At 54.7% G+C, this 13872-nt stretch overlaps 1 protein-coding gene across 5 annotated transcripts in view; it reads left to right on the forward strand.

The window, feature by feature from the left end:
* Positions 1 to 12031: 12031 nt before the first annotated feature.
* Positions 12032 to 13872, forward strand: part of HIPK2 (homeodomain interacting protein kinase 2) — a 206020-nt gene continuing 204179 nt past the window's right edge. For 4 of the 5 annotated variants that reach the window (XM_051835654.2, XM_051835655.2, XM_051835656.2 and 1 more), the window contains exon 1: positions 13300 to 13435. In XM_051835654.2, the coding sequence (XP_051691614.1) occupies positions 13417 to 13435 (19 nt within the window). In that variant the 5' untranslated portion in view covers positions 13300 to 13416. Of the gene's footprint in view, positions 12281 to 13299; positions 13436 to 13872 lie in introns of those variants that run through there. The other variant, XM_070071416.1, reaches the window with a different exon arrangement.

Raw genomic sequence — 13872 nt, forward strand, 5'->3', positions numbered from 1 at the left:
TGGTCAGTGAGCAAGAACCACCTAGATGTTGAGCTGGGGCTCCTTTAAGTCCAGAGGCCGGGTCCCTAGCAACTGTCTAGGGAATGGCAAAGCTTAGGAGCCCAAAGTCTGAGTCGGTCATGTCACAGCTGTATTCTCAGTGAATACTTGTTGAATGAATATTTTCAATGAGAGAAATGAATAGAGGGAAAGAGAAAGAGAAATAGAAGGGGATAGAGATTTTGAATGCAAAAAAAAAAAAAAAAAGCACAGAGAAGGAAAAAAGAAATAAAAGAGAAGGCGAGAGAACACTTTGCCACCTAGCCTTAGATACTGGTGCACACCAGCCTTATTCATGTTATCCATCTTTACTGAGTCTTTAGAGTGCCAGACACCAACTCAGATCCACAGGATGTAGCACTGAACGCAATATAGAGATTTCGTGGGCCTCACATCTAACAGGGAGAACCAGATCATCAGACCTAGGGGTGGGCATTCGGCATAGCAGTTAGGACTCCAGCTGGGACGCTGCAGCCTCTATCAGAGCTTGTGACGGTGCTCCCGATTCCTGCTCCCCTCGAATGCACACCCTGGGATCAGAAGGCGATGGTCCAAGCGGTCAGGTCCCTCACCACCCACATGGGAGACCTAGATTGGGCTCCCAGATCTGCTTCTGTTCCTGTCATTGCCGACATTTGGGGAGTGAGCCAGTGGATGCAAGCTAGAGTGTGATGCATTTATCTGTCTGTCCTCTATCTATCTATCTATCTATCTATCATCAATCTATCATCTATTTATGTTCTGTTAGAAGATGAGAAATTTTATGCAAAAATAGGACAATAGGATGAAGGTAGAGACTCTTATCTTGGAGCCCCAGACCCACAAGAGGTTCATTCATAGAATTCCAGGAATCTGTGGGGTGGAATGGGGGAAGTTGACACCTTCCTTCTCAAGAGAGTCAAACCTTTCAATCTGACTATAGGGAAACCGTCACAGCAGTGAGGGAAATGCCTGTGACTGTGCTACCAGAGGAAATCACAGACACTTTCTAGCCTGTTGATAGCTGATGAAGATATCTTCAACTGTTGTTTACCCTCACTGTCACTTGTGGCTATTGGACTTGTGGTTAGACCTTGTTATATAAGGTATCAATAAAGAAACTTTTGTTCAGTAACTATCTCAGTGTAGTTACTTTTGTAACCTTTTGTATTTTGTTCACTACATTTAAAAACATTGTTCTAAGAAGGGGTCCCAAAGAGATGCCAGTTTGCCAAAGGACTGCACCAAATAAAAAAAGTTTACACATAACCTGTCAGGGGGACTGGCATGTGGTGCAGTGGGTTAGGCCACTTATTGCAATGCCAGCTGCTCCCCTTCCAATGTAGCTCCCTGCTGATGCACCTGGGAAATCAGCAGAAGATGCCCCAAGAACTTGGACCCCTGCACCCACATGGGAGTCCCCCATGGAGCTCCTGGCTCCTGGCTCAAGCCTGGCCCAGCACTGCCTGTTTCAACCATTTAGGGAATGAACCAGCAGGTGGAAGATTCTTATTCTCTCTCTCTCTCTCTCTCTCCTCCCCTCCGTAAGGGAAAATAGAGCGCAGCAGTGGGCAGAAGCAGGGCGGACAGGGAGGTCTCACCCTGAGTGCCCCGCTGCACTGGGTTTGCAGCACGTGCTGCCTCCGCCATCCCGTCACTGCCCTGGCTTTGCCTGAAGTGCCGTCTTGTTACTTACCAGCCTGTTTCAGCCCTCCCGTAGCTCGGAGGGGCTTTTTAACACAGGGTTTAGCATTCAGAAGTGTGGAATCAATGATAGCCCAAGGAAGGGCCTTCGTGGTTCAGGAGGCTGAGCCACCGCTGCAACACCAGCATCCGTATCATAGTGCAGGTTCAAGTCCTGGCTGCTCTGCTTCCAAGCCAGCTCCCTCCTGATTCACCCGGGAAGACAGCAGAGGGTGCCTCACACGCCTGGACCCCAGCCACCCACACGGGAGAACTGGTGGAGTTCTGGGCTCCTGGCTTCGGCCTGGACCAGCCCAGGCCTTGGCAACCATTTGCATTTGGGGAGTGAACTGGAAGATGGAAGATATTCTCTCTCTCTCTCTCTCTCTCCCTCTCTCTCTCTCTCTCTCTCCCCCTCTCTCCCTCTCCCTCTCTCCCTCTCCCTCTCTCCTTCTCCCTCTCCCTCTCTCTCTCCCTCCCTCTCTCCCTCTCTCTCCCCCCCCTCTTGCTCCACATTTCAAATAATGTTTTACAACACAAGAAAATTCAAGAATACCCAAAACGTTGCTTTTTGTTGTTGTTCTGCCTTCTATTTAAACATCTAACTCAAGCAGACAAACAGCTCGAATCAGCCAGGCAGTAGAGCTCTTGTCAAGGAAAGATGAGCAGATCAGCAGCTTCTCACGTTGACTAAGTGCATCACCTCGGGCCAATGGAGTGCCAGCTGAAGGTGCTGCCGTATTCCAAAAGAAAGTCTTTAAAAATTCACGCGCACCTCACACATGCAGGGAAGATCCTCAGAATTCTATGATAAAGATCCCTTGTTTCTCAAAAATTACACATCGAGGCTGTAGAAGTACTTTGAAAAGAGCTACACATGTAGTGTGATAAAGCAGTATCAGAAAACCACAAAATTAAATTCTTCCTGAAATTACTGTGGGTGCTGCTAGCTGCAGGTGATGAGATGACTGGAGGCCAGGGGTTCCGAGGTCAGCTCCCCTCACGGTCAGGGTGTCCTCTGACCCCTGGGGCCCTCAGCAGTTACTGGAAGCATCCATCCGCCATGACAGCTGAAGTGGCAGGACAGGGACAGGATGGGCACCTCTTCTAGGGGAGCACTCTTACCAAAAAGGACTTTTGCAGACGCCCCCCGTCCCATTTCCACTTTCTAACTCGCTGGCTAGCACTGGGTCACGTGTCCACCTCTGGGACTGGGGTTGCTGTGCCACAAATGATTCAGGCCACTCATGACTCACCTCCAGAGGGGCACCTTCCTTCTCCAATAACACGAGAGTTGGGACAACAGCTGTGGAGGAGGCAACCACGTGTGCTGGCCACACAGAGCAGGACGTTTCAGAATTCTCCGGAAGAAGAGCCCTGGGCTTAACAGGAAACTTAAACTTTGAAACTGTTGCAAGTGAAACACCTATGTGTAAACCTTAGCCAAAATAAATAAAACAGGTAACCCCCAAATTAATTCTTCTTCCACTGTTTTCATTTACTGCTTATACTCCCACAACTATTGAAAGGCTGGCTGGAAACGCACCCTTTCTCTCTGATCAGAAACTCCTTCACCAAATGCCTTCTTCGCCTCCGCAACCTAGCGCCTCCCTTACTGGCCATGGCCTGTGTATTCCGCCTTCCCTTTTATCCCACCCTACAGATAAGAAAACTCCAAGAGTGGAGAAGCTAAATAACATCCCTTTTGTCACCCAGTTAGAAGTGAGATAACCAAGATTTGGATCTACATTTCCTGATATTCAGGCCTTGTTCCACTGCTCCCATAGAAGGAAAGTCAAGACATCAGAACACAGAACAAGGGGCCAGCTTTGTGGCTTAGCGGGTGAAGCCGCCGCCAGGCTTCCCATATGGGTGCCTGTTCATGTCCTGGCTGCTCTGCTTCCAATCCAGTCCCTGGAACAGCCCGGGAAAAGTATTGGAGGATGGCTCAAGTGCTTGGGCCCCTGCCACCCGCGTGGACGACCCAGAGGAAGCTCCTCACTCCTGCCTGTGGCCTGGCCCAGCCCTGCTGTCACAGCCGTCTCTGGAGTGATCCAGCAAACAGCAAATGTAAGATATTGTGCATGCCCTGTCTCTCTGCCTCTCCATCTCTCTCTAAATAAATGTGTTTTCTTAAAGGAAAACAAAAAGAACCTTCTGATTCTAGATAGGGAGAAATATGTGCAGCAAAATGGATCTAAAATGTGCTTTGAGGAGATGAAAGGATAAATACTCAGGAGGATGTTGGGGCGAGGGGAGGTGGGAGGAGAGCCTGCATCAAGGAAAGAGCACACAGAGCTCAGGGTACCCTGGGCAGGGAGGCGGCCATGCACACAGACAAGGATGCGCAGCTCTTGCTCAGGAGACATGAGAGGCAAGAGTGGGAAATGGATTCGGAAAGATAATTTGGGGGCAGATCAAGGCAGGACTTGAGTGCTGAGTTAAGGAGATTAAGGTTTACTGTGCAGGTAACATGGTGCCCCCAAACATCTCTACTCAGTGGTGTGCCCAGGAAGACAGTTTTGTCACTAATGAGTTACATGAATGAAAGGAGAGACAGCAGGGTCAGGGATGCCTGTTAAAAACTAGTGCCAGGGCCAGCTCTGTGGCATAGTGGATAAAGCCACTGCCTGCAGCACCGGCATCCCACATGGGCGCCAGTTCAAGTCCTGGCTGCTCCACTTCTGATCCAGCTCTCTGCTATTGCCTAGGAAAGCAGTAGAAGATGGCCCAAGTCCTTGGCCCCTGCACCCACGTGAGAGACCTGGAAGAAGTTCCTGGCTCCTGTCTTTGGATCAGCTCAGCTCCACCATTGTGGCCATTTGGGGAGTGAACCAATGAACAGAAGACTTTCTCTCTCTCTCTCTGCCTCTACCTCTCTGTAGCTCTGCCTTTCAAATAAATAAATAAATCTTAAAAACAACCAACCAACCAACCAACCAAAAACTAGTTCAGCTGTCCAAGAAGGTTGGGAGGGGCTGACCCAGGTATTTCAGAGGAATGGGAAGTTGGTGGGCGTGACCATGAAAAACAAAACAAAAGAATGGTTAGGAGAGCTGGACTTCTTTGAGGATGCTGGTTCTTTAACAGAGGCCAGCTTGGGATGAGATGAGTTCTTTTTGGTAGAAGTTTCTAGAAGACAGGTGAAATACGGGACCTGAGCTAGGGAGACTCTGTCAATTCAAAGATCAGCCTTGCCATCCCAGAGATGAGCTTGTCAAGAGAAGAAGAAAGAAGAGTTTAGATCCAGGCTGTCACAGAGGGGAGGGGAGAAGGGTACAGCCCCTTAAATGACTGAGTCCTTTGACTCTTAGCTTCTCCTTCTACACCATATCCCCTGAGGAGTATATTTACTTACTTATTTATTAAATATTCATTTTATTTATTTGAAAGGCAGAATTGAGAGGGAGAGAAAGGGATCTTCCATCTGCTGGTTCACTCTTCAAATGGCCTCAACAGTGGGGTCTAGGCCAAGCTGAAGGCAGGAGCCAGAAGCTTCATCCAGGTCTCCTGCATGGGTACAGTAGCCCAAGCTTGGGCCACTCTCTGCTGTTTTCCCAGGTGCATTAGCAGGGAGCTGGCTCGGAAGTGGAGCAGCTGGGACTTGAACTGCTGCCCATATGGGATGCGGGCGCTGCAGGCCATGCCCTAACTTGCTCCACCACATGCCAGCCCTGGGAGTAAATTTAAAAGCACCTTTAGAAAGTCCCTGTGGGTTTTCTTGCTTTTTTTTTTTTTAAAGATGTATTTATTTGAAAGGCAGAATGACTCAGAGAGTTAGAAAGAGGGAGAGGGAGAGGGAAAGTGAGAGAGATCTTCCAACCGCTGTTTTACTCTGCCAAATGCCTGCAATAGCCAGGGCTGGACAGGCCAAAGCCAGGAGCCAGAACTCCATCCAGGTCTCCCACGTGGGGGCCACAGGCTCAAGCACCTGAGCCATTATTCCTGCTTCCCAAGTGCGTTGGCAGGGAGCTGGACTGGAAGCAGAGTAGCCAGGACTCAAACAGGCACTCTGATATTGAATGAGGGTGTCCCAAGCAGTGCCACCCATTGTGCCGCCACACTCATGCTGCAGTGTGTGTGTGTGAAGATTCGTTTTTTATTTATTTGAAAGACAGAGTGACAGTGAAAGGAGACACAGAGCAAGAAATCTTCCATGTACTGGTTCACTCCCTAAATGGCCAAGGCAGCTGAGGGTAAGAGGGGCAGGGCTAGGCTAAAGCCAGGAACCTGGATCTTCTTCCAGGTCTCCCACAGGGTGCAGAGGCTCAAGCTCTTGGGCCACCTTCTGCTGCTTTCCCAGGCACTTCAGAGGGAGTTGGATCACAAGTAGAACCCAGCACTTCAATATGGGATGCTGGCATCGCAGGCAGCAGCTTAACCTGCTGTGCCACAAGGCCATGCCCACCCGCCTCCCCTGCCATGGAGTTTTGATGCAGGTAGCCCGGGGACCACACTTTGAGAAATGCACCCTGAGTGCTCCCACCTCCTCCTGTGGATTAGCCACCCATTATACACTCTGACTCAAAACATTCTCTGTCTCCATTAACAACTCTTGGCTGGGCTCCATCCCCGTGTATCCACCTGCTGGCTGAGCGTCCCTATCTGAAAAGCTCCTAGGAAACTTAAACTCAACATGCTGACAACAGAACTCATCCCCAACACCTGGTGCATACGGAATAAGGTTACAAGAATGAAATACAAGTTCCCCCACCTGGCACACAGTCGTCGGTGTCCTCACTACGCTTTTACCTTAACTTTTTGTGTTTAGCAAAACTTCTTACAGATTCTGGACCCACATGTCCTTTTATTTTCTGTCCCTTATCAGAATTCAGTGCCCCCAAACACACTCCTTGCCACTTGTCCCTCGGTGTGGCTCCTTTTTATTGTGTCACTCATCATATCACAGTGTGCTCTTTACCTGCTGGTTTTCCTGTGAGCTTGGGCTCCTTGAAAACCAGGGCTGTGGCGTTCATATATATATATGAAGGGCACAATTACACACAGAGAGAGGGGGAGAGACAGAGAGAAAGGTCTTCCATCTGCTGGTTCACTCCCCAAATGGCCGCAATGACCAGGGCTGCGCCAAGCCGAAGCCAGGAGCCAGGACCTTCATGCAGGTCTCCCATGTGGGTGCAGGGGCCCAAGCACTTGGGTCATCCTCCACTGCGTTCCCAGGCACACTGGCAGGAGCTGGATCAGAAGTGGAGCAGCTGGGACTCAAACCGGCGCCCATATGGGATGCTGGTGCTGCAGACGGCAGCTTAACCCACTGTCCCATGGCGCTGGCCCCAGCCTATTCATTTTAATACTCCCAGCTCCTGCTACAGGATCTCGTGCACAGGAAGCTGTCACTGAAAATACAATGAATTGAGTTTCTCGGTGAGAAAGAGAGAAAAAGAGAAGGGGAGGAGAGGAGAGGGGAGGAGAGGAGAGGGGAGGGGAGGGGAGAGAAAAGGAAGGGGAACGACCAGAACGGTTGCAGGGAAACTGAGAAAGGATGTGCAGGGAGGGGAGAGACTGAAGAATGAAGCGATTACCAGTGTCCAAGTAATGTTTGCTCAGAGATCAGGCTGGGGAGGGGCACTGGACTTGGCATCTCGGAGGCCCCTGGCAACCTCGGAGCAAAGAGCCAGGGTTAACAGCTCTTGTGTCACGAGGGTCAACCCCTCCGGAGTTGCCACACAGGGGCAAGCTCTTTCACGTCGCTGGGAGGGAATCTTACAATACAAGCTTTCCGCGCACCCAAGTGCTCAAGCCCACTGTTTAATCACTGAGCGAGGCTTAACTTGGCTTAACAGGACTTGTAGGAGGCTTTTAACAGCACCCTCTCTACCTTCCCTCCTACCACCAACCCCAGGCCTCTCTGTGCCATTCCTGCCTGGCTGGGCCAGGTTCAGCCTGGGCCACATGTCAGGCACATCACGCGATTACCCATCTCCCCAGTGCCCGGAGAGTTCTCTGCAGGGCAGGGGCGCGTCGCTAACCAGTTTCTGCTGTGCACATCCACACCCCCAGCCACCAGCAAAACCGCCCTGCCTCCTGCACATCTCCAGTGCAGTTTCCTCTTCACACAGACTCACGGGGGCCGTGGGCTCTGTGCTGGCCTGGCCGTGACTGCTTTCTGCCGAGTGCTGCCGGAGCGGCGCTGTGCTGCTCCTACACCCCTGGCGAGGTGTCTGCTTTGAGAAGCAGAAACGGAAAAGGGTATGTTCTTCTTCCCCTGATGTTGCCAATGCAGTTTCTCCAAGCCTGCCATCTCCACACTCGTTCCCTTTGCCCTGCCAAGCCTCGCTCTACCCTTTGCTCTTAAAGCCATAGCTCCTATTGTTCCTCATTTGAATGCAATGTCTCCTCTTTTCAAATTCCCTGTGCGTGACACATCTTATCACTGCAGACTTCGGTTAAGGAGCTCTGCAGTTATTAAGCGCCACTCTGTTGCAAAATATATCACCGAAACCAATCAAAGGCTTAAAGCAGAAATATGAAGTAATTTCTTAAGAATAACTCACACAAAAGAGGCCAGTATTATGACTTGTTAAGAAACAGAAAAAAGCAAAGGAGAAGGCGAAGAGAAATAATGTGTGGAAGGGGTCGGTGCTGTGGTGTAGCGGGTAAAGCCGCAGAATGCAGTGCCGGCATCCCATACGGTAGCCAGTTCGAGTCCCAGCTGCTCCACTTCTGATCCAGCTCTCTGCTGTGGCCTGGGAAAGCAGTAGAAGATGGTGCAAGTCCCTAGGCTCCTGCACTGCATGGGAGACCCAGAGAAAGCTCCTGACTCCTGGCTCTTGGCTTTGGATCTGCCCAGCTCCAGCCATTGCAGCTGTCTGGGGAGTGAACCCTCAGATGGAAGACCGCTCCCTCTCCCTCTCCCTCTTCCTCACCTCTACCTCACCTCTCCCTCTCCCTCACCTCCCCCTCTCCCTCACCTCCCCCTCTCCCTCTCCCTCTCTCCCCCTCTCTCTGTGTAACGCTGACTTTAAAATACATAAATAAATCTTTTTTTAAAAAAAGAATGTGTGGGAAAGATGAAAAGATAGAGAGGAAAAGGAAATGAGGCACACACATGATCAGAAAGAGAAGACAGAGACAATGTAAGGATCAAAAGAGACGGAGCCTGGGAAGCCAGAATTTCAGACAGAGAACTGCCTCGCCAGGCATAGCCTCAAGAGACTACAGGCCCAGACAGAGAAGTCTGGATCTGTCAGGAAAACAGGAGCAACAGATACCACACCAAAATAACATGCACCTGCTCAGTCCCTGTGCTGTGAACATGCCAAGACTAACAGCAAGACACACACAGCTCTCTGCACCAGAAAGAGAAAGATCTCCATCTTTGACCCTGAAGACAGTGTAATGTGCATTTTCACAACCCTCGGCTTTCATGAAGAAAAGGCTTTGTTGCCTGCCCCGTATGCAAAGCTAACTGGAAACAAGATCAAAGTTCTCCCACGTCTGCTGACCGACTCCTGGGAAAGGTGCGACTTGTGCCCTTCTGTGGAGACAGACTAAGAAGAGGTAACGTGCATAGGTGTTCACCAAATCCTTTCTAGTTATCTTGCATTATCCTTGTCTCTCAAAGCACCCTGAAGCCAAACAGGATTTTAGCAATCTAGCATTCTATAGACCACAAAAAAGCTGACCTATTAAATTGCTTACAAACTTATTTTTTTAAGATTTATTTATTTTACTTGAAAGAGTTACACAGAGAGAGAAGAGGCAGAGGCAGAGAGAGAGAGAGAGAGGTCTTCCATCCACTGGTTCACTCTCCAGATGGCCGCAATGGCTGGAGCTGGGCCAGGTTGAAGCCAGAAGCCTGGAGCTTCTTCTGGATCTCCCACATGGGTGCAGGGGCCCAAGCACTTGTGCCATCTTCTGCTGCTTTTGCAGGCCACAGCAGAGAGCTGGATCAGAAGTGGAGCAGCTGGAACTCGAACCGGCGCCCATGTGGGATGCCGGCGCTACAGGTGCCGGCTTTACCCGCCACGCTATAGCACTGGCCCCGGAAACTTCTTCAGAATACTAAGTTCTAATGTGTTATTAGATGAATAAAATATAACGCATAGTATCGTAGCCAAATGGGAGAGCGTGGGGACCCACATCAGTGCCTTGGCTTGGCTTTGCTTGCTCTACCCGGAATGCTCGCCAGTGCCCTCTGCTGGTGCCTGTGCAGCCCTCCCCGTCCCACTCTGTGTTCCCCTATCAAAAGGCAGAATTGAAGAGCCCTAGGGTTCCCTTGAAATCAGTCTCATCAAAGTCACTAATGTACCTCTTGCTGCTATATGCTTTTCCGTATTTATCCCATGTGATTGCTCAGTGGTTCACAGCACGGTTGGCTATTCCTGCAACGCTCCTTGCCCTGGGATATCGGGGTCCCACCCTGTCCCAGCTGCTCTCCTCCTCTGCCCTCTGCCTCTCCAAGCTTTCTCCCTCTCCCCAGTCCGATTCCTGCCGAGCCCCAGGGCTGTCTGGGGTCCTCTCACTGACCTGCTTTCATACCTTCTCGTCAGTGCATTTCTTCTTGTCTCTAAGATTTATTTATCTGAAAGACATAGTAACAGAGAGAGAGACAGAGACAGAGACAGAGACAGAGACAGAGACAGAGACAGGGTGCTGGTTCACCCTCCAAATGCCTGCATCGACCAGGTCTGGGCAAGGCTGAAGACGGAAGCCTGCAACTCCGTCTGGTCTCCCACGATACTTGAGCCATCTTCCTCTGTCTTCCCAGGCGCATCAGCAGAAAGCCGGGTCAGAAGCAGAGCAGCCAGAACCCAACCAGGCACTCTGATGTGGGCTGTGGGCAGCCCTGGGGCAGCGGTTCAGCCTGCAGCACCACAGTGCCTGCCCCTCCTCCAGGGAATTCACCGTTAGGGTCGGACTTTGCGCCCACCTGATTGCCTTACCAACAGGAAAGGGAGACAATTGGTGTGCTCAGGCTGCCAAGAACTGAAAGAAAAATCTAAATTCATTTCCGTAATATTTTTTCCATCTATTTGACACCAAGTTTGCTTGCTCAGTGTTGTTTTACCGAAGCACTGCATCACAGAGATCGCATTAGTCACAGTGGGCTGAAGAGGACTGCAGCGTCCACCCGTGTGGCTCCATCTTGTTCCCCAGCGCGGGACTCCTGCCCGTGGGAAGGGGACCACCCTTGGCTTTTTCAGCCGACAAAGTCATCTCCATTGTCATGTACGTTTCTGGAGCGGGAGCTGAGGGTGTTCCAGAAAGTGGGACCGCTCAGAATCACTTCCAGGTAGACAGCAGCTGGGACAGAGTTAGAGGCAGTTACTGGACACGGATCAATGCGGAGCTGAGGGGCACCCAAGAGAGCACACCCTGGGCCCTGCCCCGAGAGGCTGCCAACCCAGAGTCCCTGCACGGAAGAGGAAGTCAGCCATCTGGGGTGGGGACAGCCACAGGGGGAGAAGAGACACAGATCCATGGGGCTGGTCACAAAGAGGTGTACAAGTAACCCCCTCACTGAACCCCCGTTTGTATAGTACAGGACTACACAAACCCTCTCCAACGTGAGCCCAGCCCAGGACCCACCGGAAGGAGTAGATGATGTCTTCATCAGGTTCCTAGGACTGTGACTGACACAGGTGAGCATGTGTCACTTACCCAACAGTTGTGCAGCCCCTCAATGTGCTGTCCAGTGTGTAGTTGCCAGGGAGACAATACAAGCCAGGTACACATGGCTTTTGCTCTCACTGAGCTCATGGGCTACAGGTGCAGTGCCTGATATGGTAGCCACAAGTAGGCACTAGAACTTAGAATTTAGACCATCAGTGACATTTCATGTGCTCAACAGCCAACGCGGCTACACTGCCCTGACTAGAAAGTTCTGTCGATGGGCACTGGAAAAGCGCAGATAAATAGGTGGGCACACGCTTGTGATGGTAACAGCTGCGATGGAGAAGCACAGGTGCTAGGAGAGAACTGTGTCATTGCTACGCTCTCTACGTTCAAGATGCCGAGACAGGGCCTGAGAGAAGTCAGGCAGTGCGGCCAGGCGCTCACAGCTACCAAGAGCTGGAATCCTAGCCCAGCCCTGTCTTGTGCTGCCTCAGGCTGCCCTCTGGAGCAAGTGAGGCAGGCCTAGGTAGACTCTGGTTACAGAGAGAGGGCATTCCTGGTGGAAAAGTGACAGTTTGGGCAAAGGCAGATGGGCAAGGCTGGCAGAGGACCACAAGGAAACCAGTCTGGCCGGAGAGGCAGGGACTCGCTGAACTCGGGTGCCCGGGAGAGGTAAGTCGGGACCTGCCTGCCTTGGTTAACAGCCAAGGAGCTGGGAAACAGCCCTGCACGCAGGAGCCTGGACGGCAGGGTCCGAGCCGGATGCAGATGGAGGTGCGGAGGAGGCGCGCGGCCAGGTCCCGACCGCCGGAGGCCAGTTAAGGGCTGCAGGAATGGAGCGGGAGCTGAGGTCGAATCCCGCCGGCCCGGCACCGGGCGGCCGTGGGCCATACCCCTGCCTTCTCCAGGCCTCCTCTCAACTCTGAAAGGTCCCTTGCAGCCGCAGCCGGCCAGGAGGCCGGGAGCCCGTGGGCCAGGGCGCCAGAGGTTCAGGGGGCAGCAGGTGAGCAGGGCGCGCGCCCGCCTTCCGGCGGAGCCCTGGCCGCGGGGGTTCCCACGCGCTGAGGAAACACTGGGCTTGCTTGTAAGCACCTTGCACGGCGTAGCGGGCCATACGACTCCATTACGGCCCAGCGCACTCGTCCGGCGCCAGCACCGACACAAAAGGCCTACGAAGCGTTCCTAGCCCTTGCCAAGGCCGACGGCCTCTCGCGGTTTCCAGGGGCTTCTTTAAACAAGAAGGCTTGGTCGCCATCCGCTGGACGTATCTCGGGATCCACCGGTGTGTCACGACCCACACGCCGCCCAAGAGGAGGCTCAACAAGTCCTCCCGAGTTGCGGCGGCGCGGGGCGGGACGCGCGGGCGGGCTCCGGGCTGGCAGAGGCGGACGGAGCCGATCCCGCGGGCGCGGGGGGCGCCCCGGCGGCGACGCCCCCGGCCGGCGGCCGGCCGCACGCACGCGAAGTTCTGGCGGCCGCGCCGGCCCCGGCCCCGCGGCTCCCGGCGCCGGCCCCGCGGCCCGCCCCGCCCGCGCCGTGCCCGCCCGGCCTGCCCTCGGCTCGGCCGTCCCCGCCTCGCATCCGTGCCATCGGCGCTCGATTGCGCGCGGACTCCCTGTGGCTCTTCCCGGCTCGCTCGCTCGCTCGCTCGCTCGCGCTCGGCCGCGCCGCCCCGCCTCCGCCGCCCGCCGCCCCCGCCCCGCCTCCGCCGCCCGTGCAACTTTTGCCGAAGCCCCCGCGCACAGCCATGCTGAGCTGAGCTCCGGCCGGGCCCTGGCCGCGCGCAGCCCGCCCCGGCTCCCGCCCCTCCGCGGACCCGCTCGGGGGCCGCGGCCGCTCGGCCCCTCAGCCCGCCCGGCCGCGGGCCGCCCGCGCCCCTCACGCAGGGCCCGGGCCGCGGCGGCGGCGGCGGCGGCGGCGGCGGCGGCGGCGGCGGCGGCGGCGGCGGCGGCGCGCCCGCCCGGCCCCCTCCCCCGGCGCCGGCCAAGTGAGGCGGTGATGCGGGCGCTGGCGGCCTCGGCTGCGCCGAGAGCGGAGACACAGGCTCAAGATGGCAGATTCCGACTGAGGCTGAGGGGGCCGAGCTCGCGCGCCGCTTTCCCTGCTCCGTTGCCATGAATCGCGGACACCCCGGCCCCGATGGCCCCCGTGTACGAAGGTAAGGGGGCGCCCGGCCGCGCCGACCCCGCTCGCCCGCCGCCGCGGCCCCCGCAGCTTTGTTCTGCCCGCGGCCCCGCGCCGGGCAGCCCGCGGCCCCCCGGGGGCGCCGGCTCTCCAGCCCCTCCCCCCGCCCCCTCCGCGGACTGCTGGGGGTGGGCTCCCCGGGCCCCGGCGCGCGGACCCCCGCCCCTGCCCAGCAAATGACCGGGATCCGGCATTTGCCGGGATCCTGTTTCCAGGGAGGAGAAAGAGCCGGGGCGGGGGGTGGGGCGGGGGGTGCGCGGGTGGGCTCCTGCCCAGAGAAAAGAGATGGGAGGGGGCGCCGGCTCGGCGGATCGGTGCGGCGCTCTGGGCCGGCGGCCGGCGGAGGTGCTGCGGCTCGGCCTGCCCCTGCGGAGAGCGCTACCTCCCGGAGGCTCTCCCTTCCCCTCCCCT

This window comes from Oryctolagus cuniculus, chromosome 3 (genome assembly GCF_964237555.1).
Source record: "Oryctolagus cuniculus chromosome 3, mOryCun1.1, whole genome shotgun sequence".
Classification (NCBI taxonomy): Eukaryota; Metazoa; Chordata; class Mammalia; order Lagomorpha; family Leporidae; genus Oryctolagus; species Oryctolagus cuniculus.